Here is a 25,230-nt window from a genome sequence, read left to right as displayed (position 1 = left end):
TTAAAGGTTTCAAGTAGCCACATTTCCCTGAGATGGACTTGAGTATTTCCTACCCTGATGGAGCAGCAGTCAGACATGGCATGTCAGTCTGTTTCTTTAGCAGATGTTATTGAAAATGAAACAAGCAATGGTCATTTGTAGGGATAACAAGCCTATCTAGAGTTTTAATAGCCAGGATGAAAAAGACAAGGACTTGGACAGAAATTGGGTTTCTTGCACTTTCTTCTAGAGCAGCTGGTACCAGCTATGATTGGAGACAGGCTGCTGGCTCAGACAGAACCCCAATCTGGACCAAAGTAGCAAAATCTGTCTTCTTGCTGTGAAGGTTGTTAGATCAAACCCTGATCCATACTGACAGTGGTCCTAGTTCACAATGTTTCCCTTATGGAGCCTCTGCCATTTTTTAGGCTGAAGATATTACCTAAATTGTAAACTCTTTGGGGGCAGACACTGTCTTTTTGCTCACTGTCTGTACAGCACCTAGATCAGTGGGATCCTGGGCCATGACTGCAACACAAATAATACTTATTTCCAAATTACCTGCCATTGGCTTTGAGTCTCAAGCTGAATAACTGGTGCACAGCAGAGATGTGTCTGTTTTTTACCGTGAGTTTCTCTGTCTGTAACTTCACTTTGTACACATGCAGCATGGGAACTGATAGTTTCTAAGGAAATGCCCTCCTCAGTCTTTTAAAGAGGTTTTAGTTTTCTTTTCAATGGATTTAAATTATTTCAAAGCCTAATAATAATGAATCATATGAAGATTCTCACTAAGGGATAGAGAAAAGCAAAAGCCAGAGAGGAAATACACAACAGGTGTTCTATATTCCTCCTGGCAGATAAGTTCTTCAGTAAAAGCTGTGCTCCTGGATCTCCAGTTACCTCACCACTCTGCGAATTGTGTGTGGGCTCAGGCAGCGCCCTCCCACCAAATTACACGTGTGCCGCCAACAGCAATGAGAGATACTATGGATACAGTGGGGCCTTCCGGTAAGTGACTCCAATATAATACTAGATGTTCCTTGGGTAGTGATGGAGTGAGAGCCCTGCCTCTGCTGACAGAGCCCTGAGAATCCCATCTCTTTCCCTTCACTCTGATTTCCTCTTCCCTCCAGGCCCTACTGTGCAGACACCATCTTTCTCCTCATAACTCCCCACAAAGCACATCAGTGCTACTCCTTCAGGATGGAGAGGAGCAATAGCAGATGGGGACTGAAACTTTAGCCTTCCCACAGGGCAAGGCCACTAGATCTTACCCTTTATCTGAAAGGGAGAACAAGAACGCATTTTTTAAATCTTTCCCCAAACTCTGTTGTACGATCCCAAAGGAGAATCTAGGAGGCCAGTTCCTGCCCAGGCCAGCTCCTTGGCACTCTCCAACAGCTCAGGATAAGTAGCTTGCACTGGTATGAGCCTTGCTAGGCAATTCATTGTGTTTCACTCCGTACTGGTAAAGAAATGACCCAACGCAGCAGTGCTTCACGGCTTCCAGTAGTTTTGGTGTAAGCTCCACCTTTCACAGGCTATCCCTATCGAAATCCTCACTGACAGGAATGACAAGGATTTTGAGGGTAGCGAATTGAGTTATGCAACAAGAAAATAAATAAAATTAATAATAATAAACAACAGCACACAAGTTTCTTATTCATTGGACAAAATTTATATTTTCTGTTAAATTAAAAAGTGTCAGTGGTGAGATGCATGCTGGACTCCGCACATTGCTGGTGGTAAAATGTTACATTTTAACTGTCCTTGTCAATTCTAGCAGAGCTAAAAACGCTCACAGGTTCAGGTCACAAAAGATGACAAGTGTCAACAGCGGATCTGCAGGGAAGGCAACGATTCACAAACACCTGTAACTCCTGATTGTCTTCTCTCTCGGTATTTGTTAGGTGCCTGGTTGAAAAGGGAGACGTGGCCTTTGTTAAGCACACCATTGTCGAAGAGAACACCGATGGTATGTGATTATTTCACCTTGACAGTAGACTCCATAAATGACTAGACTGGATACTCATAAAACCTATGGTACAGACAGGCTGTCTGTAAAGGTTTAGGCACCAGATCTGTCAGTAAGCACAGAGAATGGAAAGGGCTGTGGACAAGGGGAGCACTTCATCATGCTGGTGGGAATACCCCACGCTGACGTAGCTGCTGATGAAGCACATGGTTTTAGTAGCATTGCTTCCCTTCATAGCCATCCCACTGTGCTCTGTGGGCTTGAGCCAAGGTCAAGTGAAGTCAATGAGAGTCTTTCCATTGCCTTCAATGGGCTTTGGATCAGATCATAGGAGGGCAAAGCCTTGTTATCTGCTCAGGGATAGAAATGTGCAGATCTAGGTGGGCGCAAACACACTAGTGCTAGCTTCAGACTCCAGTGGCTGGTCACTGCAGTCTATGGCCCAAGTCCTGCTCACCTTGCTCTGGTGTTGGGGAGCAGATGGCATGTCCACTCTGCTCCAGATAAAGCCTGCCCGTTCTGTCTGAGATCAGTCTTACCCCTTTCCTGGGGTATGACTTCACGGGTAACTCAAACAACAATCATAGAACAGAAACCCCAGTCCAGGCTTTCTCCCCAAGACTGGTCCCACAGCTTCCTGCAAGGACAGGCTGTCTCTGTCTCTAGTTCTCTGACCACAGGCTAACCCCCTTCCCTTCCTTCCTCATGGAATTAACAAGCTATACCTGCCCCAGTCAGCCCAACTCCCACTCAACAGCTTCATGCAGGGTTCTCGCTCCTGCCAGCCTGTCATAGAGTCTGCCAGTCACTGTCTGTACCCCTGAGAGTTCAATACCCATTTCCACAGGCCTTGGTTACGGTCTTCAAGCCAGCCGAGGGGATTAGACACATCCTCCTCTAGTAGAATGAATATTAACAAAAGATGTGTGAATAAATCCTCCAGATTGCCCTGACAGTCTCCCCCATGCCAGCAGCTTCCTGTTGAGCTCTAGTCAGTGCATCTCCTAGACATGTGCATGTATCCAAATACAAGCGCACACCAAGACATTCCCAATGATACCCCCCCATGGGCAACCACACTCAGAGTAAAGCCTGGTGCTGTCAAACAGCTCTAGAGCTTCCATTTAATTCTCTTTCAAGGACGTAATCCTGCTGACTGGGCAAAGGGGCTGAAAAGTGACCAATTTGAGTTGCTGTGTCGGGATGGAAAACGCGCCCGTCCTGATGAATTCAAGAAATGCCACCTGGCTCGAGTTCCTGGCCATGCTGTGGTCACACGTCCAGACAGAGCAGCTGCTGTCCGTGACATGCTGATAAACCAAGAGGTCAGTACTGGGGGAGAAATCTATTCAGCTTGTTTTTATGTTCCCCTCTTAGCATTTAGCGTGAGCCAATAACAGGTCATGCATAAGTGAGACAAGCCAGTGTTAGAAACTCTTATCAGCAAGTCCAACTCCCTGTTCAAATCCAGACGCAGCTGGCTGTATCAGTGTTTGGATTCATGAGAGTGGATGACCACACTGCTACAAATGTAACAGAAGAGGGGCAGTCTATCACACTGATTTTTTTTCATCCAATCAGCCCAATTTTCTAACAGCCCATTGCATTTAATGAAAGGTCTCCCACTGACTTTGGTAGGCACTGGTGCCATTGCCATAGGATGCCATAAGCCAGATATTTTATGGCATCACAGACTATATAAACTTTCCACTCAGTTTCGCTTGTTTCCATATTATGTCTCATCTACTGGAAATCTGAACCCACAAACAGTGTTTCAAACCATTGCTAGAAAAGTACAAGGGATCAGAACCTTCCTCTTTTGCTGGCAGAGATTCCTGCTGTGACAGCTTGGGTCACAGAAACCCCCCTGGGACTGCCACCTGATGTGCAGAGACTACTACTAAGCTTTCCTTGGCAGGCTGGGACTTCAGTAAATAGCCTGGTTGTGCCAGACATGCTAGCCTGCTACAAACACATACCCTGCTCTGAACCATGTCCCTCAAAAGCTGCAGGCTTAATTGAAAACAGCTTAAGAAGTGCTCCTGTCTCCAGCACCCAGATACCCAGCTCCCAATGGGGTCCAAACCCCAAACAAATTCATTTTACTATGTATAAAGTTTATACAGGGTAAACTCATAAATTGTTCTCCCTCTACAACATTGATAGAGAGATATGCATAGCTGTTTGCTGCCCAGGTATAAATACTTGCTCTAGGTTAAATAATAAGTAAAATGTGATTTTATTAAATATAAAAAGTAGGATTTAAGTGGTTCCAAGTAATAACAGACAGAACAAAGTAAATCACCAAGCAAAATAAAACAAAAACATGCAAGTCTAAGCCTAATACAGCAGGAAACTAAATGCAGGTAAATCTCACCCTCAGAGATGTTCCAATAAGTTTCTGTGATAGACTAGACTTCCACCTAGTCTGGGTCCAGCAATCACCCACACCCCCGTAGTTACTGTCCTTTGTTCCCGTTTATTTCAGGCATCTCTTTGGGGTGGAGAGGTTCTCTCTTGAGCCAGCTGAAGACAAAATGGAGGGGTTTTCCAGGGCCTTATAGAGTCTCTCTCTTGTGGATGGAAACCACTAATGTTCTCCTGTGCAGAATCACAGTGACAAGATAGAGTTTTGGAGTCACATGGGCAAGTCACATGTCTATGTATGACTCAGTTCTTTATAGGCCAATGCCATTGTTAGTTTGAATGTTCCCAGGAAAGCTCAGATGTAGGTTGGCGTCTCTCTAGGTCCACTATTAGCTTTCCCAATTACTTGAATAAGCCCCTTCACACTATGTTGACCAAATCTGCCTTATGTGCTTCCTACAGCAACACTTTAAATACAAGCATAGAGCCAACACTCATAACTTCAGATATAAAAATGATACATGCATACGAATAGGATGAGTACATTCAGTAGAACATAACCCTTGCCAAGATATGTTACATGCCATATCCAGCACAAAACATATTCCAGTTATGTCATATTTACACTCATAAGCATATTTATATAAAGCATTATAGGGTGCAATGTCACACCTGGTATACGAGAGGAATTGTCCTACGGGAATCTCTGGCCACCTTAAATTGAGCCGCAATGTGAATATGTGAGACTGGAGAATTCAGCCCTCTGCATGAGGAAAATATGTATTTTGAGATCTCTCACTATTTCTATAGGACCAAAACTGATTAAGACCAGTCATGTAGTGATACACGGCTTCATACTGCAGTCTCTGCTCTCTGTATTAGGGCTTTCTACCTTGCCCATCACCGTATTATCTGAGCTCTTTCCAGGTAAATCTGCAAGGTGAGACCCCTACTGGATTTTGTGGATTCTTCTGCTCTCCTCCCGTCCCTGTAGAAAGAAGTTCTTTTGGGAGTATATGCAAATATTTTTTCTTATATTGTTCTGTTGATGGTGAGAAAACTTTCTCCAGCTTTACGCCCTACAGATGATCTGACTTTGCATGAGGCTGAGTCTTTGCTCTCATGTATGTCCATTTACCCATTCATTCCTGTATTTCAGGAACTGTATGGAAGCCATGGATCTCAGGCACCTATTTTCCAGATGTTTCAGTCTAAAACCAAGGACCTTTTATTCAAGGATTCCACCACGTGCCTGATTCAACTCTCCATAGGAACAACCTATAAGAAGTACCTGGAAGAGTACTTTGATTCTGTCTCTAGTCTTAATAAGTGCTCACCATCAGGTAACTGTAACAAACCCAGATGAGAAATAGATGAATTGCATCTGTCTGCTACATAGATATGAATATCATGGGGAGTTGGGGCTCAAAGGAGTTATGTCTGTCCCTGCCCAGTCCAGTTTTCCAAGCAAAATGAAGGCAGCGACTTATGAACATACCAATACATGTTTTTTCTTGTAAAAATGTTATGAGTTGAACCATGCTGGATTAGTATCACCAGACACTAGAGTCTGTTATTTATCTCTAGTATAGGTCGCATATGAGAAGTGATGATGCAACTTTCCCTGCCCCGCCAGTGTACTCAGTCCTGTTTTGTAGAAACTACGTATTAGGAGAAGAGACGACGAGTTCCTTTTTCACATCCATTCAGTACTTGGCCTCTCATCTGAGATTGCCAAGGTGGCGGCAAATTAGAGGAGAAGACCTGGCACAGATTTGAACCAGTTCCCTAGAAGCCTCTTAACAAGTCCCTTGAGCCCATCCAGTCCACTAGCCACTAATATTATGAAAAAGTTTATTCTCCAACTGTAACTGCACTTAAGACGGAAGAATCCCATGCACTGCTACAGACTAGGGACTGAATGGCTAGGCAGCAGTTCTGCAGAAAAGGACCTAGAGGTTACAGTGGACACGAAGCTGGATATGAGTCAACAATTTGCCCGTGTTGCCAAAAAGGCTAACGGCATTTTGGGCTGTATAAGCAGGGGCATTGCCAGCAGATCGAGGGATGTGGTCATTCCCCTCTATTCAACATTGGTGAGGCCTCATCTGGAGTACTGTGTCCAGTTTTGGGCCCCACACCACAAGAAGGATGTGGAAAAATTGGAAAGAGTCCAGTGGAGGGCAACAAAAATTATTAGGGGGCTGGAACACATGACTTATGCAGAGAGGCTGAGGGGACTGGGTTTGTTTAGTCTGCAGAAGAGAAAAATGAGGGGGGATTTGATAGCTGCTTTCAACTATCTGAAAGGGGGTTCCAAAGAGGATGGATCTAGACTGTTCTCAGTGGTACCTGATGAGAAAACAAGGAGTAATGGTCTCAAGTTGCACTGGGGGAGGTTTAGGTTGGATATTAGGAAAAACTTTTTCACTAGTAGGGTGGTAAAGCACTGGAATGGGTTACCTAGGGAGGTGGTGGAATCTCCTTCCTTAGAGGTTTTTAAGGTCAGGCTTGAAAAAGCTCTGGCTGGGATGATTTCGTTGGAGATTGGACCTGCTTTTAGCAGGGGGTTGGACTAGATGACCTCCTGAGGTCCCTTCCAACTCTGATATTCTATGGTTCAGAGAGAGCCGGAAACAATATATTGCTGTGAGCTCTCCAGCCAGCTAGTGCTCCTGCCCCATTTCCTATGGTGCTTCTTGCTTGGAGAACACATGGCCAGAACAGCTCTGAGCAGCCTACCCTTGATCCATTCCAAACAGTGAAATCCTGTCGGGACTGGGTTGGAAGAGCTCTTTGAAGCACTTTGTGCATGTAAACCTAGAGTATGTTTTCCACATGGAGAGACTGTTACAGTACTGTTATCTGTGCTGGTAGGATGTGAGGTGTATTTATTTTCTGTTTAAACAAGCTGCCAGCAATATCTGAATCTGCCTGTTCTCTTCCCCCTACAGAACTCCTCCAGGTCTGCAGCTTCAGTGACTTGGACGATCCGATTAACAGGAGCTCCTCATAGTGGAAGGAAAAATCTGGATGCTTCATTCCTTGTAGCGTTCTCAGCCTGAACTCTAGCTAGCTGGCTTCCCACTGCTGCTGTCTCTTCCCCCCCCTTTAACTCACTGTTGAAGAGGTGTCTAGCCTGTTCTCATGACTCCCTGCTGTCACCAGAGCAAGAAATAAAATCTCAGAATCTAACATTGGGCTTGCTGTGATTTAGTTTGAAGTTCTCCTTTGCATTTGGAGTCTCAGCTGTTACAGAATGCTATCAAGTACACAGAATAGCACAAGCCAGCCTCACAGAAATGTACACATTTATTTTTCAGTGTGTATGGTGTGCCTATCATATTTCTTTGGAAGCACTAACAATGCATCTATAGAGCTGCTATGGTAATACAGATAATAATAATACAGACCCAAAATAACCCAAACCAGCAGAGCTTATTCAGCACCAAACCTTAGATACCAAGTGGAACCAGTCAGAAACGTTGAGCTGCAATTTCCACTAATGCTACATGACCAGCATTTCTGATGCAATAGGTTGGCACCTGTAAGCAGCAAATAAACATAGTTGACTGCATGGAAAATTTAGATTGTGTGCTTTTCCAGCAGGACAATTGTATCGAACCAGCTAAAATCTCCGAATTATTGACACATCAACTCTCTCGGAGAATGCATGGTCCGACCAGCCTGTCATAGGTCCAGTCAAGTACCCTTCTTGGCTACTCCCAGACTGCTGCGTAGGGATCTAGCAACTGAATCCCTCAGGGCTTTCAGCTCCAGAGTTGGAACAGAGCCCAGGCACTGCCCTTATCTTCGGGTCCCTAGGCACACTCTTGGGGTGCTGATCCTCTATCTAGCACCCCCTCCTGAGGGCCGAGACTGTACAGTCAAACTGCCCGGGGGTACTGACCCCTCAGGCTCCTCAACAGCTTCAACACGCTCTCTCACAGAACTCCATCCAATGGTAAAAGCCTTTTGGATTACAGTTTACTTCTTCAAGGGGCTATGTAAATAGTGCAACACATGAAACATACAGACAGGACTCTGCTCCTTAGTCATACAAGAAATACACAGATCTAGACGAAGTCACGCCTACCCACATTTCCCTACCTCAGTTTTCTCATTACTCCAGAGCTGGGGGCTAGAGTCAGAGCCCACTACGGCTGTCCAGGCTCCTTCTGCTGCAGTGCACTCCCCCACCCCAGGAGCTGACACTATTCTCATGGGAGGGGTGGTGGTGGGGGTTAAGGGAACAGGTAACGTAGGGCACAGAGAGCAAGAAGGGTTGGATGGGGGCGGGGGGCCTCTGGGGAGTGCTCAAGGGGTGAGGAGCAGGGGATGGGCATCCCAGGGGGATGGTCAGGGGGAAGAGAGCAGGGGTGTTTAGGTAGGATGCAGGAGTCCTGGGGGGGTTGGATGGGGTGGGAGTTCCGAGGGGCTGGATAGGGGGCAGGGGCAGGCCACGCCTCGCTGTTTGGGGAGGCTTAGCCTCCCCTAGTCTTCCCTACCTGGCCCTCCATACAATTTCTGTACCTGATGTGGCCCTAGGGCCAAAAAGTTTGCCCACCCCTAATCTAAGAGAACATTAGCCAACCCCTTCTTGCAGCAGCTCTGATTGGTTGTTCTGCCGCATCGGCAAGTGGGGCAGGCACCAATCATAGGGCTTAAGATTTGCTAGGAGGCTGTGGCTTCTTAGCACCAGACTCAGCCCAAGCCCCGCCAAAATCTGGTTCACTTGTGAAAAAGTTGCATGAGGTAGTAACTGCAGACAAGTAGGAGGAATTATCTTCTCCCAGCTCTTGCCAACTTGCTTAGCTTATCTGTTGGCCAGTCAGCATACAACAATTTAAAGTTAAGGGTCATATCTGCTTAGGGTGACCCGAATTGGGTGGGACAGTCTCAAAATGCAGCATTCAAGTCCTGGGCTGAATGACTCCAGGATGGTATTTGTTCCAGCTGTGCACCTGCCTGAGGCTCAGAGGAAGTGCCAGTCTCACCCCTGCTCCTCCTCTTCCCCACAGGCCTCGCCCACTGGCCAGGCCAGAAGCTGGAGCTGGGCCATGGTAAGAGCCAGGGAGCCTGGGTCACTGTGGGAAGTCCTGGACCCTCCACGCTTGTTGTTTCTAGTGCAGCCCAGCTTGCTTCAGGCTGAATCGTGAAGGGGCTTACAAAGTGCAGTCAGGTTAAGCTAACTTGCTGAGTAAGGGTGCTGATCTGTAATTTATAGCAGTGCTCTTAAAGTACAGGATCTTTGACTATGGGGCTTCAGTTTCAGAGTTCCTTTTGGATTATTTAAACACTAGTTCTGGATTTTTTTAGGGCCTATATGTCCTGAGCGTCTCCACTGATCTGGGCCAGTGTCGCTAACGCTTGTGATTGATTGGAGTTTTTCCCCAAAGCCCTAGCTGCTACAGTCAAGAGACTGTGTGAAAAGTAACCTTAGCTTTCATTAACAAAAAAGGGAAACTTATAGGTCTGATGTTTGCAGAGAAAAGCTTGAAAAAGCTTAGATGTGCCTCCTAAAGTCTGCAAAAGAAGGCATAGAAAAAGAATCCAAAATTTATTCAAAAAAAACTCAAGATTTTTAAGCCCATGATTTTTTGGAGGCCCTGTCTCATCATTTTTAAAAGCTCTGAGGTCAGTAATTCTGAAATCAGATCATAAATGGACAGTTTTTACTTTGCAGAGTGACAGCATGTTTTCAGGCCTCTGTGTATTCCAGCCGCGAAAGTAACTTACAGCCAGAGTCCTGAGAGAGGCATGGCCTCCTAAGATTTAAAGGCCCTGGGGCACTGTCTGGGGCTGGGAGCTTGAGGGCCTTTAAATCCGTCTGGGGTGCCCAGCCACTTTTGCAGCTGGGAGCCCCCTGGGGCAAATTAAAGGGCTCTGGCCGCCGCGGAGCCCCGAAAACTTTAAATACCCCCCGTCCCCCGCAGCTCCGGCGGCTGTGCCAGGATTTAAAGGGCTTGGGGCTCCCTGCAGCAGTAGACTTTGCTTTGCTAATTTACATCTCAGATGTACTTAATGATTTTAGCTTCTGCTAGCAGCTGCTTGCTGAGTTGTTAGTTTTAGAGGAGCAAGCCCTATGTGTTAAAAACCAGTAGTATTAAATGTGAATAATTTCAAATCGATTATTTATATCCAAAAATTCACTACATATCTAGAAATTTAGTAGGGGCCCTGTGGAAAATATAGTACTGTACATACTCATGTCATTAGAGACACTATAATGTACATACACAAGGGGGCATACTTCAGGTTGCTAAGCAGCCTTAATCCTGACCTTTCCTAAATTTTGAGTACTTGACTTGGCAATGCTAATAATGTTCTCTTAATGCCATTTATTGTATGCAATATATTATGTAATATGTAGAATTCAAGGATGCAGCAACAGGCTGATTAAGGATTAATGTTTTCCTTACTCTCACAGTGCTCCATATAACTGCCCGTTTAGCTATGGAACTCATGCAAGTCAGTCTGGTGACCCATGAACTGCTATCTTGTCAAACCTTCAGGAAATGGCCCACTATGCTCTGGAACTATTTGGCATTCTAAATTGATAAATCCTGGTGTGGTGGCAATGCTGGCTGTCCTACGTGGGAGCAGGAGGTAGGCCTGACTGCCACTGACCCTGGTGCAAAGAGAAGAGTTGCTGTTAAAAGTTTTACAGACTATTTGGCAGCAATTGCCTGCAGACTGCTGAGGGAGTGCACTTAGCAAAGCCACTTGTGGCGCTGGGCTCCTGGCAGAGCTGGGCTACAAGCCCCTGTGCACCCAGCTCCATGGGAGGAGGGCTGGGCCCTCACGCTGTGTAGGATTACCATATTTTAAGTTCCCAGATAGAGGACACTGCTGGGAGGAGGGAGAGTACAGTTTCTCCTGTAGTTCCTTTCTAATCTGAATAGCTAATATTTATAAATAACAAGTGTAATGACCTCAAAACCAAATGAAAATCAAATTTAAATGTACCTTTTCCCAGGCAGTCAATCCCAGCCCACAGCCGCTGCTCTCCAGCCACCCAGTTTTGAAGGCATCGCCACCGCCAGCAGCAGTGCAGAAGTAGGGGCGGCCTCCAGTAAACACGCATGCTGGGATTTTCAGTTCGACCAGAATCGATGTTGGGGAAAAGGACGAGCAAGGAAAAACCACAGACATGTATATCTCAAAAATCCACCGGGGCAGAGATTGGAGGAGAGGCCGTGTGCGGGGAAACCCGGTGACCCTGCGGCCATGGGCATTATGGAGGAGCAAGAAGCAGGCGCTTGACCCAGTGGGACTCCCAGCACGGGCCCTAGGCTGCACAGATGAGCGGAAGTGGCCTGGAAAGATGCCCTCTGTGCCTGTGACCTCCACAAGCGCACGGGGGCAGGTAAACTGGGTCAGGCCAGGCAACCCTAGACGGGACTAACACCCTGTGGGGCCCGGCTCAGGGCGCCGCCCTCCAGGCCCTGAGAGGGAAGAAACTACAACTCCCATGAGGCTCCCTGTGGAGGACCACAACTCCCGAGAGGCCTTGCGGTGAAGCCGTCTGCGGGTGCGGGCGGGGAACTACGTTTCCCATGATGCATCTGCACGGCGCGGGGCTCTGACGGCGCGGGCCGCGACTAGGGACACGTGGCTGTCAGCGCAGGGCAGGGGATGGCGCCGGAGGGCGACCAGCGAAGCGGGCTGCAACCTTACCTGGACTCGCTGCGGCAGGAGCTGCAGGTGCCGAACGCGACCCTGCTCTCGGTGCTGCTGGCGCTGCTGGCCGTGGCCCTGACCCTTGGTGAGTGACCGCGGCCTGACACCCCGATTCACTGCGCGGCCTACCTCCCCCCGGCCGGTACTCCGACCCGATACCGCTCCCCCTGGCCCGTACCCCGACCCCCTACCCGATTCGCCTCCCTTCGGCCCGGTGCCCCCGACACCGTGCGCGGCCCGGGCCGCCTTCCCCCGGCCGCCCCGACAGGCTGCCTGGCCTAACCCCCCCGGCTCGGTACCCCAACCCCCTAACTTACTGAAAGTACCAGTGTCCCAAATTCAGTGCGCCCAACCACCCCCTCTTGTAGGTGATTTTTCAATGCGCTTTTAATTTACAGTGGAACCCAATTTATCCGATCTAATTAGGACTGGGGCCAGAGCATTGATCAGATAATCAGAAATTAGGATAATTAGGAGAACTGGCAAACAGCTTTCTATCCATTATTTTAAGATAAGGGGGGAGCTCAGGCAGTCATCTCCTGGTGGTTGGTAGCTCGCTTAATATGGAGGCTCGGATAAATGAGGTTCTATTGTATATCAATAAAACGTGTTCAGACTGATACCTGTATATATTGGGGCTCAGGAAACTAAAGGTCAGCGTTTCGTCTTAATTGTGGAAAACCACAGATTTTTGTTGTTTTTATCATCAGAGAATTTTGGTTTTTGTATCATGGAAAAGTAGGATCCCAGAGCCTTTGCTCTGTTGCAGCTGAATATCTTCAGATGTGCTCAATGAGTTTTCAGTGAAGTCTGGCTATCTGGAAAATTTAGAAAAGTTTTGTATGAACCATTTGTTAGCTAGAGAGATTAGAGAAAAGATGGTGGGACTTGCAAAATTAAAGGGAGTATTATTTAATTTTAACAGCTAATTGTTCATCTATACCAGGTAGTATTAAACCTCGTCAGTATGAAACTCAAAGCCTGAGAAGGTGCTATCAATAATGCTCAGAGCAAGGTTAGAAGAAAAGGAGTAAGACATCTGAGCTGTATCTAGACTAGTACTTCCACTGATGGCGAATTACAAATCCAAGATGCACACTGGGTCATATACTGGTATCCTGTAATTTTTCCTCTGTCCACAGTGGTTTGGAAACTTATCCAGGGCAGGAAGAGCAGCCGGAGGACAGTGCTTCTGGTAGGCCTTTGTGACTCAGGAAAAACACTGCTGTTTGTCCGAGTAAGTCAAGTTTGGTGTGTTTTATTAATACTCCCACTACTGAGATTGGCAAGGTGAATGAAAGTTGCGTGGCTTGTGCTCTTCTTTTCAAACCTGTATTGGGCTCTTTGGATGCGTTTGTGGAAGAGGAGAACGCTCTTTAAATTAAAACTTGCAAGTATAGTAGATTCTGCTTAATAGAAACCTGAATGTTATCAGCTTCCAGTTAATAGTATCATTTTGTTGGGAATCAGCCCTGTCCTATTGACTTGAAGGTTAATAGGATTCAGATGTTGGCAGTGGCATGCCATTTATTAAGGACAATTTTTTAGGAGGAAAGCTCCAGCTGCAGGTAGGTTTGCAAGCTGCAGCCAAGAAAGGAAGTGCTGGACCGGGCCTTCTCTAGGTGCAGCCTAGCAAACTGCCTGCAGCCTTTAGTGCTTCCTTCTGGGACTGCAGCCCAGCAAGCCTGCCTGTGCATAGGGATTGCACAGGTGGTCAGGGGCTGAGGGCTCTGCGGGGAGGCTGGGAAAGGAGCTGCAGCCAAGAGGGAAAGTAACTTAATGGACACAAGTCAGCCAGGGTCCTGGGCAAGGTGGAGGGGGGGGCTCAGGTGGAAGGGGCGGGGTTGGGGCTAGACTCCCTCAGCCAGCCCAGCCAGGGCTCCAGTGGCAGTTTAAAGGGCTCGGTGCTCTGACCGCTGGTGCAGGGCCGAAGACGGCTGCCCCTTTTGCCCCCCGCCCCTGCCAATTGGTGGCCCTGCCAGTATGGTTGGCTGTGTATGCCATACCATACTGGTTTACTTTCACCTCTGACTGCAGCCCAGATGCCAGAGCTTCATCGTACCTCTCCTTGTGCTCCCCAGGCTGCACCAGGGAAGAAGGCGCTGGGATGTGCTGAGCCCCAGTCCCTGGAGAGTTGAGATGCTGTGCAGCTCTGTGGACTCCCACTGCCTCTACTCACTCTAGAAGCCCCAGCATCTGGGCTGCAGCCCCACTGCCCATAGGCACGTTTCCTTGGCAGCAGTCCTACAATTCGAAGGCCAACGTTTCCTACCCTGGCTGCAGCTCTGCAAATATACCTTCCGCTTATTGGCAACTGCTGGATAATGGCAATTTTTTGCAGGCCACTGAGGGGGTTGCTAATAAACAGAATCTGCTACACTTTGTTTTATTCCCTCTTGTTTGCAAAATGCTCCTTGAAACATAAAGATTAGAAAACATATTTTTTCTATTTGGCACATATTTATTGAGTTCTGAAAGAACTGGAAATGATTATGACTTTGTAAATGCCTTTTTAAAACATGTATTTAAATCTATCACCCTTTCCCAATCAGCTTGATTATAAAGTGGGCCAAATATCAGACCTATATTGTTCTTTTTTTTAAAAAAGTCTCAAAGCTGAGTTCATCTCTTTATATATTCCTGTATTTCCATTACCTTGTTCTAAATGTTGTTTCAGCCCTGATTTTAGAAATCAGGCTGATTAAACAACTTGTTCATACATAAGTAAAAATTACTTATAACTTGACACGATGCTTTTTGTTTGCTTGGGTAGTCTTCAGTGTCCCTATTCTGTTTCCAGTAAGGCTGCTGAGATACATAGCAAAGAATGTTAAGTGTTTTCTTGAGAGGAAACTGCCTACAGCATTGTAATTGCATATCATTCTGGGCTGTGATTAAGCATTAATGGCAGCTTTGAATTAGACTCGATATTGGAGTCCTTCATTTCGGAGGATGGAAGTGTTCCATGGAGATGAAGCCAGCCAATGTTAATTGATTGGGAGGTTCCTGGAATGATAGGAAATAATAGATTTAACATTTCCTAAAACAGACAATTCCATCATTTTACTGAAATTTCATTGAGTAGAAAAAACATTTCCTCGGAAGCCTGGAAATAGGATTGATTTTCGTCTCTTGTTTTATTTTTAATAGCTGTTAACAGGCACTTACCGAAACACCCAGACCTCCATAACTGATAGCTCTGCTGTTTACAGAGTCAGTAATGACAAGGTAAGCAGACACTGGTTTGGATTTTGCAAAAAACTCTTGGGGTATGACAAGTTTGGTTGTGAGTTGGTGGCCTTAGAATTTACCACTGATTACAGTCAGATTCTGCAGAGAGAGGCACTAGTCTCTGCGTAGTAAAGCAGAAGCTGTACATCTGATTTAGTGTCTCCTTCTGCTAGCTTTGCCAAAACTGGAACGGGTCTGCCTAAAATTTCACTCAGTTGGTCTTAACCTGGGACAGAATCTTTCTAGAGAGGCTGGGACAAATCCGTGATGGAAGGGCAAATAGGGAATGGAGGTCTGAGAAGCTCAAGTGGGTTTCATTCCGTTTTCAGTTTTTATTTTTGTTTTTTTTGGCTCATCATGTCTTCAAGTGTTTTGATCTAGAAAGTACAGATTTGTTCCAGTCTTTTAAGGAGGTTGGTTGCAGGATTATTTAGATATTAAGAACTGGGTTCATAAGCTAAATAAAGGACGCATGGTGCTAATGGGGCAGGAGTCATGAGAACGGAACCATATGAGGAAAGGGGGCTGGTCAAGAAGAAGCCACAAAAATCTCCAGCAAAACTTTAAGCTCGTGTTCAACTTGAAGTTTAGTTATCTAAGTCTTACACCACTCTCACGCTGGTAATTTTTGTAAACTTTATAATCATATTTTCCTGGTTTTAGACATATTTATCTCCCTGTTGTGTGAAAGGCCTATACAAATTTTAGGGCAGAGGTACCCAATCTGTGGGGCGTGGTCCCCTAGAGGGAAGCTGAGGAATGTTTAGTGGTGCATGGCTGGGGCCTGGGGCAGTGAGGGAGCGACACCCATCTCTGCTTCCGCCCCTGGCTACCAGCCCCATACCTCTGACTGCTGGCCCAGGGCTCCGTGCCTACCCCTAACGGTGACTCCAGCCTCGGCCCCCTTACCTGCATTTCTCCCCATCCCCTCCCCAGAGCTGAGAGGGATGGCAGCAGTGCCAGCAGGCTCCTTACCTGGCTCAGCTCCTAGGCAGAGGGGGAGATGCAGCCAGGTAGCTCTGCATGCTGCCTCCTTCCTGATTGCCGGCTCTGCAGCTCCCATTGACCAGGAACTGCAGCCAATGGGTGCTGGAGGAGTGCTGCCTGCAGGCGGAGGCAGCGCATAGAGCCACCTAGCCCCTCTGCCTAGGAGCAAAGGGATGTTGCCGCTTCTGGGGAGCCTCCATGAGGTAAGCGCTGCCTGGATCCCTCTCCCGCGCCCCAGCCCTGAGCCCCCCGCCACATCCAAACTCCTGCTGCTGTTCGGGAAGGGGAGTGCAGTGACCTGAGACTGGCCCAGTAGAAGCTGGTGTGGCTGGGCCTTGGGCTGTCTGAGCTGCTCAGATAGCCCCTGGGACAGCCGCAGCAGCCACTGCAGAAATCGCAGAGGTCCTGGAAAGTCACGGAATCTGTGACTTCTCCATGACACCTCCATGACAAATTCACAGCCTTACTTATAACTAGTTGTTGCAACACAGAACACGACCATGCTTGTGAACATGTGAAGTGTGTGGGGAAAGGTTCAACTAGCAGTTTAGTCAGCCTGGAGCTTGGCCTAGGAAAGAGAGAGTTGTGATGGTGGCATGGGGGCCTCTTACACTCATGTATAGAAGCTGCCTATCAACAGCAAATAAGTGGGGGATTTTGGGCACACGTGCTGTAGGAGAAATGATGATACCAAAGGGGACTGAGGAACTGCAAAGCAGTCTTGTTTGCTGTATAGGCCATGGCTGTCTGTAGAATATGAACTGTTGTATGTCTTGTTACATATTTTATTACCCAGACCTGCATGATCATGCATATTTGTGGATTAAATATTGATGGAATTGTTACTGCTTCTGGTCCATTTACAGGGCTCTAGTGTGACGCTGGTTGACCTCCCAGGCCATGAGAGCTTGCGACTTCAGTTCTTGGAGAAGTTCAAAGCTACAGCTAGGTAAGTGGTTGAAGAATGGAGGAGATGGATGCTTCAGTCTGTAAATGGAGAGAGGCCAAATTATGATATGAAGGCTGGGTTGGGGAGTGAGTTGAGAGAGATTTAAGCAAATATGGAGCCCCTATAAAGCTGTTCTCTTGTGCCTTGTGTTATAACGTCAAAAACCAATGTGCAACCTCCTTCATTTCCTCCACCCTTCCATCCCCCAGAACTGCTCTGCCATGCCAGCTTGGGGGAGGGGTGTGGGAAGAGGGTGGTAGAAGGCAATAGGAAATGCGCATGGAACTGGTGTGTACATTTCTGGAGAGAGTAGAAGGAGGTTTCCACTCAACTCTGTCTGCACGTTGCAGGTGTTGCTTCATACCATGATAAGCAAACATCACACTGGCATCCCTGGTAAGGCAGCACCCCCACCTGTCCAGCACACTGACCCATGCTGATAGGGGCAGGGGTTCAGTGCTACCTTTGAGCAGAAAGTCACCTATGGTACTGAATCAACAAGGTTGCTTGTGCAGCACCTAGGCTTTCCTTGGAGGCCTTCCATGCCAGTGCTGTTCATGTCAAACCCTGCAAAGCTTACAGTGTGACAGCCAAGATAACATAGTTGCCTGGCCTCATTGTACAGACAGAGGATGCAGGTGGAATTTAGCAGAGTTGCATTCCCAACATTTTATTCAACATATTCCAAACTTCTGTATAATGGAGCAACTCTTAGTTCAGGGGATTTGCTCCAGAGAGTAGCATAGAGAGAGCTGAAGTCAGTTCTTTGCTGGATTTTTGATAACAGCTTTCTGAAATAGAAAGTGAACCCACCAAGATGTTTGGTTGTTTTTTTTTTGTTTGTTTTGTTTTTTTAGGGGAGGGGGCACAACTGAGCTTTGAGTGGATCTTCAGCACCCCAAGCTAGTACAATCCCTGCCCCTTGGGACTTCTCCCCTTTTCTTAAATCTTTCCCATGCTAGTGAAATCCTGTACTTCTCTCTGCGTCCAGGTCCACAGCCTCAGATAGTGGCCTGAGTTCAAGCTAAGGTTGCTTTGGGAAATGAATTACTCTTTTACATTTCATAATTAATGTTAGTCACTGGGAGGGCTGTCGGGATGTCTTTGGTGGGGTTATCAGCTGATAACTGGTAGGAATGGCTGAGCCATCCATACCATAGTGTTAGCAGGAGGTGAACAAGCTCTCTTCCCCTATGTGTAGCCAGTGCTGCGTTCATGTTGCTAATCTGTCCCAAGTGTTCCAGACCTGAGCCTCTTCCAGTGCACCTCAATTGTGATCTGCAGCTTTCCAGTTCTGGTTCATTTCTGAGCAGATCACCAGATGTAGCAAAATGTCTGGCTCTTGTAAACATAGGGCCTCCAGATGTCAGGCCAAAAATGGCTTTGACTTGGGAAGTGTTCTGAACACAAAAACCAATTGCTGATGCATTAAACCCTCTGCCCTTGATGGTATTTGTTAGGGCTTTCCTTTCACCCTCCCATTTCCCTGGTTCTTGTCATGCAGACAGTGTGACAAAGTGGGACTGTTCTTAATATTTTCTCTGAATACTGTGTGAGTACCTCAGTTTCCCCTGTGCATTTCTTAAGGATCTAGGTGGTGGGTTAAAGATGTGTGATTGTTGCAGAGCCCTAGAGGGCAGGGGTGATGCTGTCTGCACAGAGAATGGCTGACACCCTGTCTCCTGGCAACTGATGGCCTTGGCCCCTTCCCTGCAAGGGGCCAACTGAAGGTGTTGGAGAACAAAGAGATCAGGTGGCCTCCTGGCCCTGGGAAAGAAACGAAGGCCAGAGGAGGGGCTGGAGGGAGTCTCAGTTTGGAGCTGGCTGGGGAAACAGAGGGAGGCCGAGCACTGGGGTCTGGGCTCCCTACCCTCCCATGATGGACCTGACTGAGAGGTCCTGTTTTCTGTATCTACAAGCTCTGTTTTGGACTGTGTTCCTGTCGTCTGATAAACCTTCTGTTTTACTGGCTGGCCGAGAGTCTCGGTGAATCGCAGGAAGTGGGGGGTGCAGGGCCCTGACTCCCCCACACTCAGTGACAGACAGCAAGCAACAAAAGACCAGACATCTTAAGTGCAGACAGTGCAATGTTTATTGGGGTTAGTTTCCAAGCAAGCCCATTCCGAAGCCCTTCACACCAGTTGGGCATATCTCCGATTGTCTGTTACCCAGCGTTCTGTTCGCAGCTCTGATGCTGCAAAGCATTTACCCCATGTCCCCCTTCCCAGCTCTGGCGCCACAGAGCCTTGCCTGTGTCCCTGTTCCCCGTTCCCTGTTCTTGTTACCCCACCTTAGCAAGCATGATTCCACTTTCCCCTCCACTTCCTGTTTGATACCAGTTTAGATAGTAATATTCTCAGCTATACCTAAACCAGTCATTTTACTGAAATTTAACTAACCAATCCTAACATGTTGTAACATTGATACGTGATTTCTTGCCAGACAGGATGCTATCAAACGAAGTTTTCTTTAATCATCTTAAGATCTGTTCCTTTATCTGGTGGTGATGGTCACTATCAGGACAGGATCGTCTTCCTAAAAGCTCAATGCCACCTTATTTCAATGTAACTGGTTTAGGATGTGAGGATGTGACTGTTTGCTTCCCAGCTTATGGCTGGCTCTGCTGCTTAGCCAAGGGCCTTAGCCTAAGAACAAGGCCTCGGACTATCCTAGTGAGAGAAGGCCCATACACAGCAGGACTGTGATTTTGATTCTTCGTTTTTATACCCCTGTAACTAGCTAAGTGATAAAAATACACCTAAGTTCTTAAAGTATAGGCCTTTACAGGCAGGCCTGAATATCTATATTCTAACAGTATTGTCTGTTGCAGCTGTTCAGAAAAGGAATTCTACTAGTCCGTCACCTCAGCCTGTCAAAATGTATTCTTACCCTCTTGGCTTCCTGGTGTTAAATCCAGGCTTGCTCAGACTTGAGATGTGGAGGTAATTGTAATCCTAAACAATGCTGCCAAGAAAGAAATCTCATTCTCTCTGGTGTCCCACAGCCAGCCTGCAGGCTCACTTCCTCTCGAGCCCTAATCCCCAGCAGTAGCTAGGGGAAGCCCTTAATGAAGGTACATTGATTGCCATTCACGTCAGCCATAGAACTAGTATAGTTGCTTGTTTTGTAATTTTGATTAAATTTTCATTAGTGTCCTACCTCCTCTTCTGTGATGTGCTTCTGCTTCCCATTATGCATAGTACAGAGACTGTCCTAGTAAGGGAGCATTTCTTTCTGTCACTCCTCTGGGAAACCTGCTCTCAAAGATAAGATACTGAGTTAACAGCTAATGGCTTCTTGCTGGGTAGGATGTGTTTCAGTAGTCCCAGTCTGAGATTGTTGAGTGGGATAATGCTTATTTAGAAATACAAGCTTTTGCTGGGACTGTGAGGCTGGGAAACCCATAGATCACTTGTTGCAGTTTTAACTTCTGAAACCACCCCTGTAAATTCTGATGGAGAAAGATACTGAGAACTCAGGATCTTAATGGCGGAAGGTCACAAGTCCAAAAAGGAAGTTGTTTTCTCCTTTGAACCTTCTTATTCAGTGGAGGGGACATGGTGATGTTAGCACTCGGGATAACCTTTAGCCACAGAGCCTCACAGTTCAGGAAGGCCAAGAGGTAACTTGCATGTGCAGAAATGCAAATTAGATGGTTGCTTGCTGTAACTAGGTTGTCTGAGTGACGCCCCCTTGTGGCCTCTCTGGGCACAGCTTGCCACACTGCGGGTCCTCGCAGATTAGGGGTCATAGTGCTTTAGCCCTCTGGCTATGGCATGTTCAAGTTCTACCCCCTTCGGGGGCGTCAGTGTCCAGAACAAAAAGGAGAACATCAGACTTCAGAATAAGTGTGTTGGGAGCATCCCACCTATCTGCTCTGGGCTTGTCTCAGGTGGCTAGTCTCCTTGTCAGTCCCACCCACCACATGGCTCATTCAGGCAGCAAGCTGCCTTATGCTTTTGGCTGGAGTCAGGCATCCCTCGTTCAGGAAATAGCAGAGCCCCAAGCTGGGCCAGGTTTCCCAGGGTGGATAAAAATCAATTTTTTTAAAACATTTTTTAGAAAATTGGATTTTTTTTATTTAAATGGGATTATTTTGATAAAATGCTTTTTGAGGAAAAACCTTTCTAGAGATAGTTTTAATTAAGATACGTTATAGCTCAAAGATATCTCATCGTGGAATAGGGATTATAAATTCTAATTCTATAAGATGAGACAATATATTCATGTAATGTTTAAGAAAAAATTTGTAAATGAGTTCCAATAGTTCATGGATTAGGGACCCATCTTGTGGGGTTCCAAGGGCTTCTGTATAGATTATTTAGGTTAATCTTTCTATCTACCCAATGGGACTCAGTGCTCAGTCTAGAAGATACCATCAGAGATGCTTAGTTTTGTAGTTCTCAAACTGTGGATTTGTGTCTCCAGAGGTAACATGCTTGTTAACAGTAAAAATGTTTTTAAATAAATATATAGATATATAGAGGTGAGAAAATAACAGACCTCAACCCTATTGTCCCTCTGCAAATTTGTGTACACAGAGTCAATCCCTTACCTCTCTCTAAAAGTGCAAAGTTTCAAAAAGTTCAATGAATAGAAGATTGTTGGGGGTGGAATAGATCTGGACAAGGAGAAGAAGTCTGGAGATAAATGTGAGAAGGGAGGGACAGGCAGTAGAAACAAAAGTGAAACTGTTTGAGCAGCATATTCCAGAAGTCTTGAGGTCTTTCTGAGTGTAGCCTTCATTGATTTGAGATCTACCATACCATTCTCTCACTAGAAGGGAAAACCTATAATGGCAGCAGGCCGTAAAAGAGACCCAGTTTGGGATATTTTAATGAAGTTCCTCTACCTGTGGGTAAGACAGGCATGTGTGCAAAATGCAAACAGTGCAACAAAGAAATGCAAGGCCTGGTTGCCCCTGAATGAAACAACATCATGAGAAGTGTTCCTTCTCAGGAGGAAGCTGCGTTGAAGATGATGAAAGGAACATGTCTGAACATGCAGGATCTTCAGGTTGGTAAACTTTTTTTATTTCATACTTCTTTCTTAAGGACTGCCTGTCTTCCTTCTGGACTATTTGAATTCTCATGTTTGAGCAAAAAATATAGTGTTACTCTATGGTACTATCATTTTAGATGCAGTTGTGATAAAAAAATAAATAGCTGAAATAGGCAGATCTTCCTTTTACAATTTCACCTTTAAAGTAGTACTGAGTGTCAGTGAATGCAATGAGTAATACTAAATGAGCAGTATGGTAATAATAATTAAATAACTGCATTGACTTATTTTGTTTAGGAGAATCCATCCTCAACATACAGGATTCTGAAGACTATCCACCTTCAAGATCACCATCATTTTCTATAGTTTCAGAGTTATCTGCCAATGATAGTGTTTCAGTCACATCATGTATGTCACATAGCCACAGTATATCACCTGTAGCAAAAAGAAAAAAAAATCTCCATCATCCAGAAACAACATAGATAAGTTTGTGATAAGAACCAGCAGATTACAAAAAGAGGTAATTGATGAAAAAATTGCCCGGTTTGTTTATGCAACAAACTCTCCTTTCCGTATGATTGAGAACCCACACTTCATTAACATGGTTCAGTCATTAAGACCAGGATACAGTCCACCCAACAGAGCAGATGTCAGGCAGGCAAATTGCTGGATAAAGTGTATGAAAGAGAAATTGAGCAGTGTGCAAAAGGTCTAGAGGGTAAAATTGTTAACCTGAGTCTTGATGGGTGGAGCAATGTCCCAATGATCCTGTTGTATGTGCTTGTGTGACAGACAGAAGGGAATGTCTTCCTTACAGAAACAATTGATACATCAGGAAATGCACACACAGAATACTTACAAAAGTAAGCAAAAGCTATAACAAACTGTGAAAAAAATCAAATGTCTAGTACGCAGCTTTGGTCACAGACAATGCTGCAATGTATCCAAGATGAAAAGAAATTTTTAAAGAGAATGTCGATTCTCGGGGATCGTTACAAGATCTAAGTAACATAGTCCCACAGCTTGGTCACAGACAAGTTGCTATGCAAATTGAAAAATAGCCTAGTCCTTTAGTCACAACAGAAGCAAATTATCCAACTGAGAAGAAAGTGTATTTAGAAGAGAAGAGAAAGTCTCAAGCTAACAAACTATCTGTTGCATAGGTGGATGCAGTGCTCATTTGATGCACTCCTAGCCAAAAGACTTCAGTGTTCCAGAAATAAAGGCTAATGTGTTGAAATTGCAAAATACTTCCCGTAACAAACCACTTTGCAGCAGCTGCTCTGAAAAAAGTGGAGGAACCAAGCTAACTCTCCCACAAGTGTGCGATGGAACTCAGTAGTGGACTGTTTTTGAGCACTATATCAAGAACTGGCCTAATCTGATGACAGTTTTGTGAAAAAATGTGAAAAAAATAGATGGCACTGTCACAGCCAAAGTTCTCAACATTGGGCTTAAGAGAAATGTTGAACACATGCTGAGTACCCTGAAGCCTATTTCTGTAGCCTTGAACAAAATGCAGGGAAATAGCTGTTTTATTGCTGACACTGTTGAAATTTGGAAGGAACTGAGTGAGATCTTAAAAGAGAAAATATGCAATGACAGAGTTAAATTACAAGCATTAAAAAAACAAATGGGACAAGCACTATCTCCAGCTCATTTTCTTGCAAATATTCTCAATACTCGGTAGTCCAGGGTCAAACCTTAACTGCTGAGAAGAGGAGTTGGCTATGACATGGACATCCAGCAATCATCCCTCCATAATGCCAACTATAATAAACTTCAGAGCTAAGGGTGAACCATTCAAGAAATATATGTTTGCTGATGATGTTTTAAAGAAAGTCACACCAGTGAACTGGTGGAAGTCACTTAAGCACTTGGATTCAGAGACTGTTGAAAGTGATAATCTCACTTTTAACAGCAGTAGCTTCTTCTGCCGGTGTAGAAAGAATATTTTCTTCTTTGGACTAATTCATTCCAAATTGAGAAATCGTTTGGGACCTGAAAAAGCAGGAAAGCTTGTTTTCTTTTCCAGATTATGAACAAACAGGAAAATGAAGGTGAAGACAACTGAGTTAGCTGCAGAAGCCAATATTTTAAGTTTCTCATGTTGACCTGGCTGACATAGTCGATTTAATTTTTTTTTTGTTTTTAAAAAATATTTCATTTAACTATTTTAGTTAAAAACAATTTTAACAAAAACAAACCTGATTTTAAAAAACTTGAATGTTTAACTAAATTCAAAAATTCATATGCTTGTTTTGTTAAAATATTATATGTTTGCTGTTGAAGAAAAAAATCCAGAATACATAAATGTTGTTGTTTTAGTTAAATAAAACAATTTAAATGTCTGTCTGTGATGTTCTACTCCTAATACAGCATGGCAAGAAAATCCTCCAAATATTAATGATTAACCTGTTGAATTGGAGATAATTCACCTCCCAATGACTTCGTAAATATCTGCTTCAGTTACCTTTGGTAAATGAAATAACCAAACAAGCATTCGTTTTCTGATATAGCTGTAAAACTAATTTGAAAAGTTTTCAAAATAAATCTATATTTATAGATCTATGTTTAAAAATCTATAGTGAGTACCTTCTAAAAATGAAACCTACATCTATCTCTGAGTTGTGAAGAATATGTATTAAGGTTATAACAACCAACAAGAATTCACTTTTATGTAGAAAATCATGATTTAATCGAGTCTTTCTGACTAGTGATTTAAATCAAATCCCCCCTGAGATTTCCCCATTTTAATTCCACTCTCCCCACCTGACATTGGCTGCAGGTGGAGTGGGGTGAGGTCCAGTGGATCCACAGGCTCTCCTGAACCCCATCATTGCCCTGGTGGAGCAGAGAGGCCCCGTTATGCTTTCCGTTTGCAGCAACCTTCTGTGGGTGGTAACAGGACTGCACTCAGTCTGCCCAGCTATATGGGCCTGGCTCTGGCCTGAGGGGGAAGATAGGGCAGTCAGTTGACGCACCAGCCTTTCACCTGGTTCTGGGTTCAACTGTGGCATGTTCAGGAGTGAAAACGCATTTGATAATATTGTTC

General features: G+C 45.4%; 1 protein-coding gene across 1 annotated transcript in view; it reads left to right on the top strand.

The window, feature by feature from the left end:
• Window positions 1-25,230, top strand: part of LOC116818669 (ovotransferrin-like) — a 55,611-nt gene that overhangs the window by 18,545 nt on the left and 11,836 nt on the right. The window contains exons 13-22 of the mRNA XM_032769799.2: window positions 840-990; window positions 1,893-1,957; window positions 3,098-3,282; window positions 5,484-5,667; window positions 7,279-7,339; window positions 11,426-11,693; window positions 11,933-12,092; window positions 13,150-13,244; window positions 15,158-15,235; window positions 17,092-17,174. Of these exons, the coding sequence (XP_032625690.1) occupies window positions 840-990; window positions 1,893-1,957; window positions 3,098-3,282; window positions 5,484-5,667; window positions 7,279-7,339; window positions 11,426-11,693; window positions 11,933-12,092; window positions 13,150-13,244; window positions 15,158-15,235; window positions 17,092-17,174 (1,330 nt within the window). The remainder of the gene's footprint in view (window positions 1-839; window positions 991-1,892; window positions 1,958-3,097; window positions 3,283-5,483; window positions 5,668-7,278; window positions 7,340-11,425; window positions 11,694-11,932; window positions 12,093-13,149; window positions 13,245-15,157; window positions 15,236-17,091; window positions 17,175-25,230) is intronic.

This window comes from Chelonoidis abingdonii, chromosome 8 (assembly GCF_003597395.2).
Source record: "Chelonoidis abingdonii isolate Lonesome George chromosome 8, CheloAbing_2.0, whole genome shotgun sequence".
Classification (NCBI taxonomy): domain Eukaryota; kingdom Metazoa; phylum Chordata; order Testudines; family Testudinidae; genus Chelonoidis; species Chelonoidis abingdonii.
This window is presented reverse-complemented; position numbering and strand designations above follow the sequence as displayed.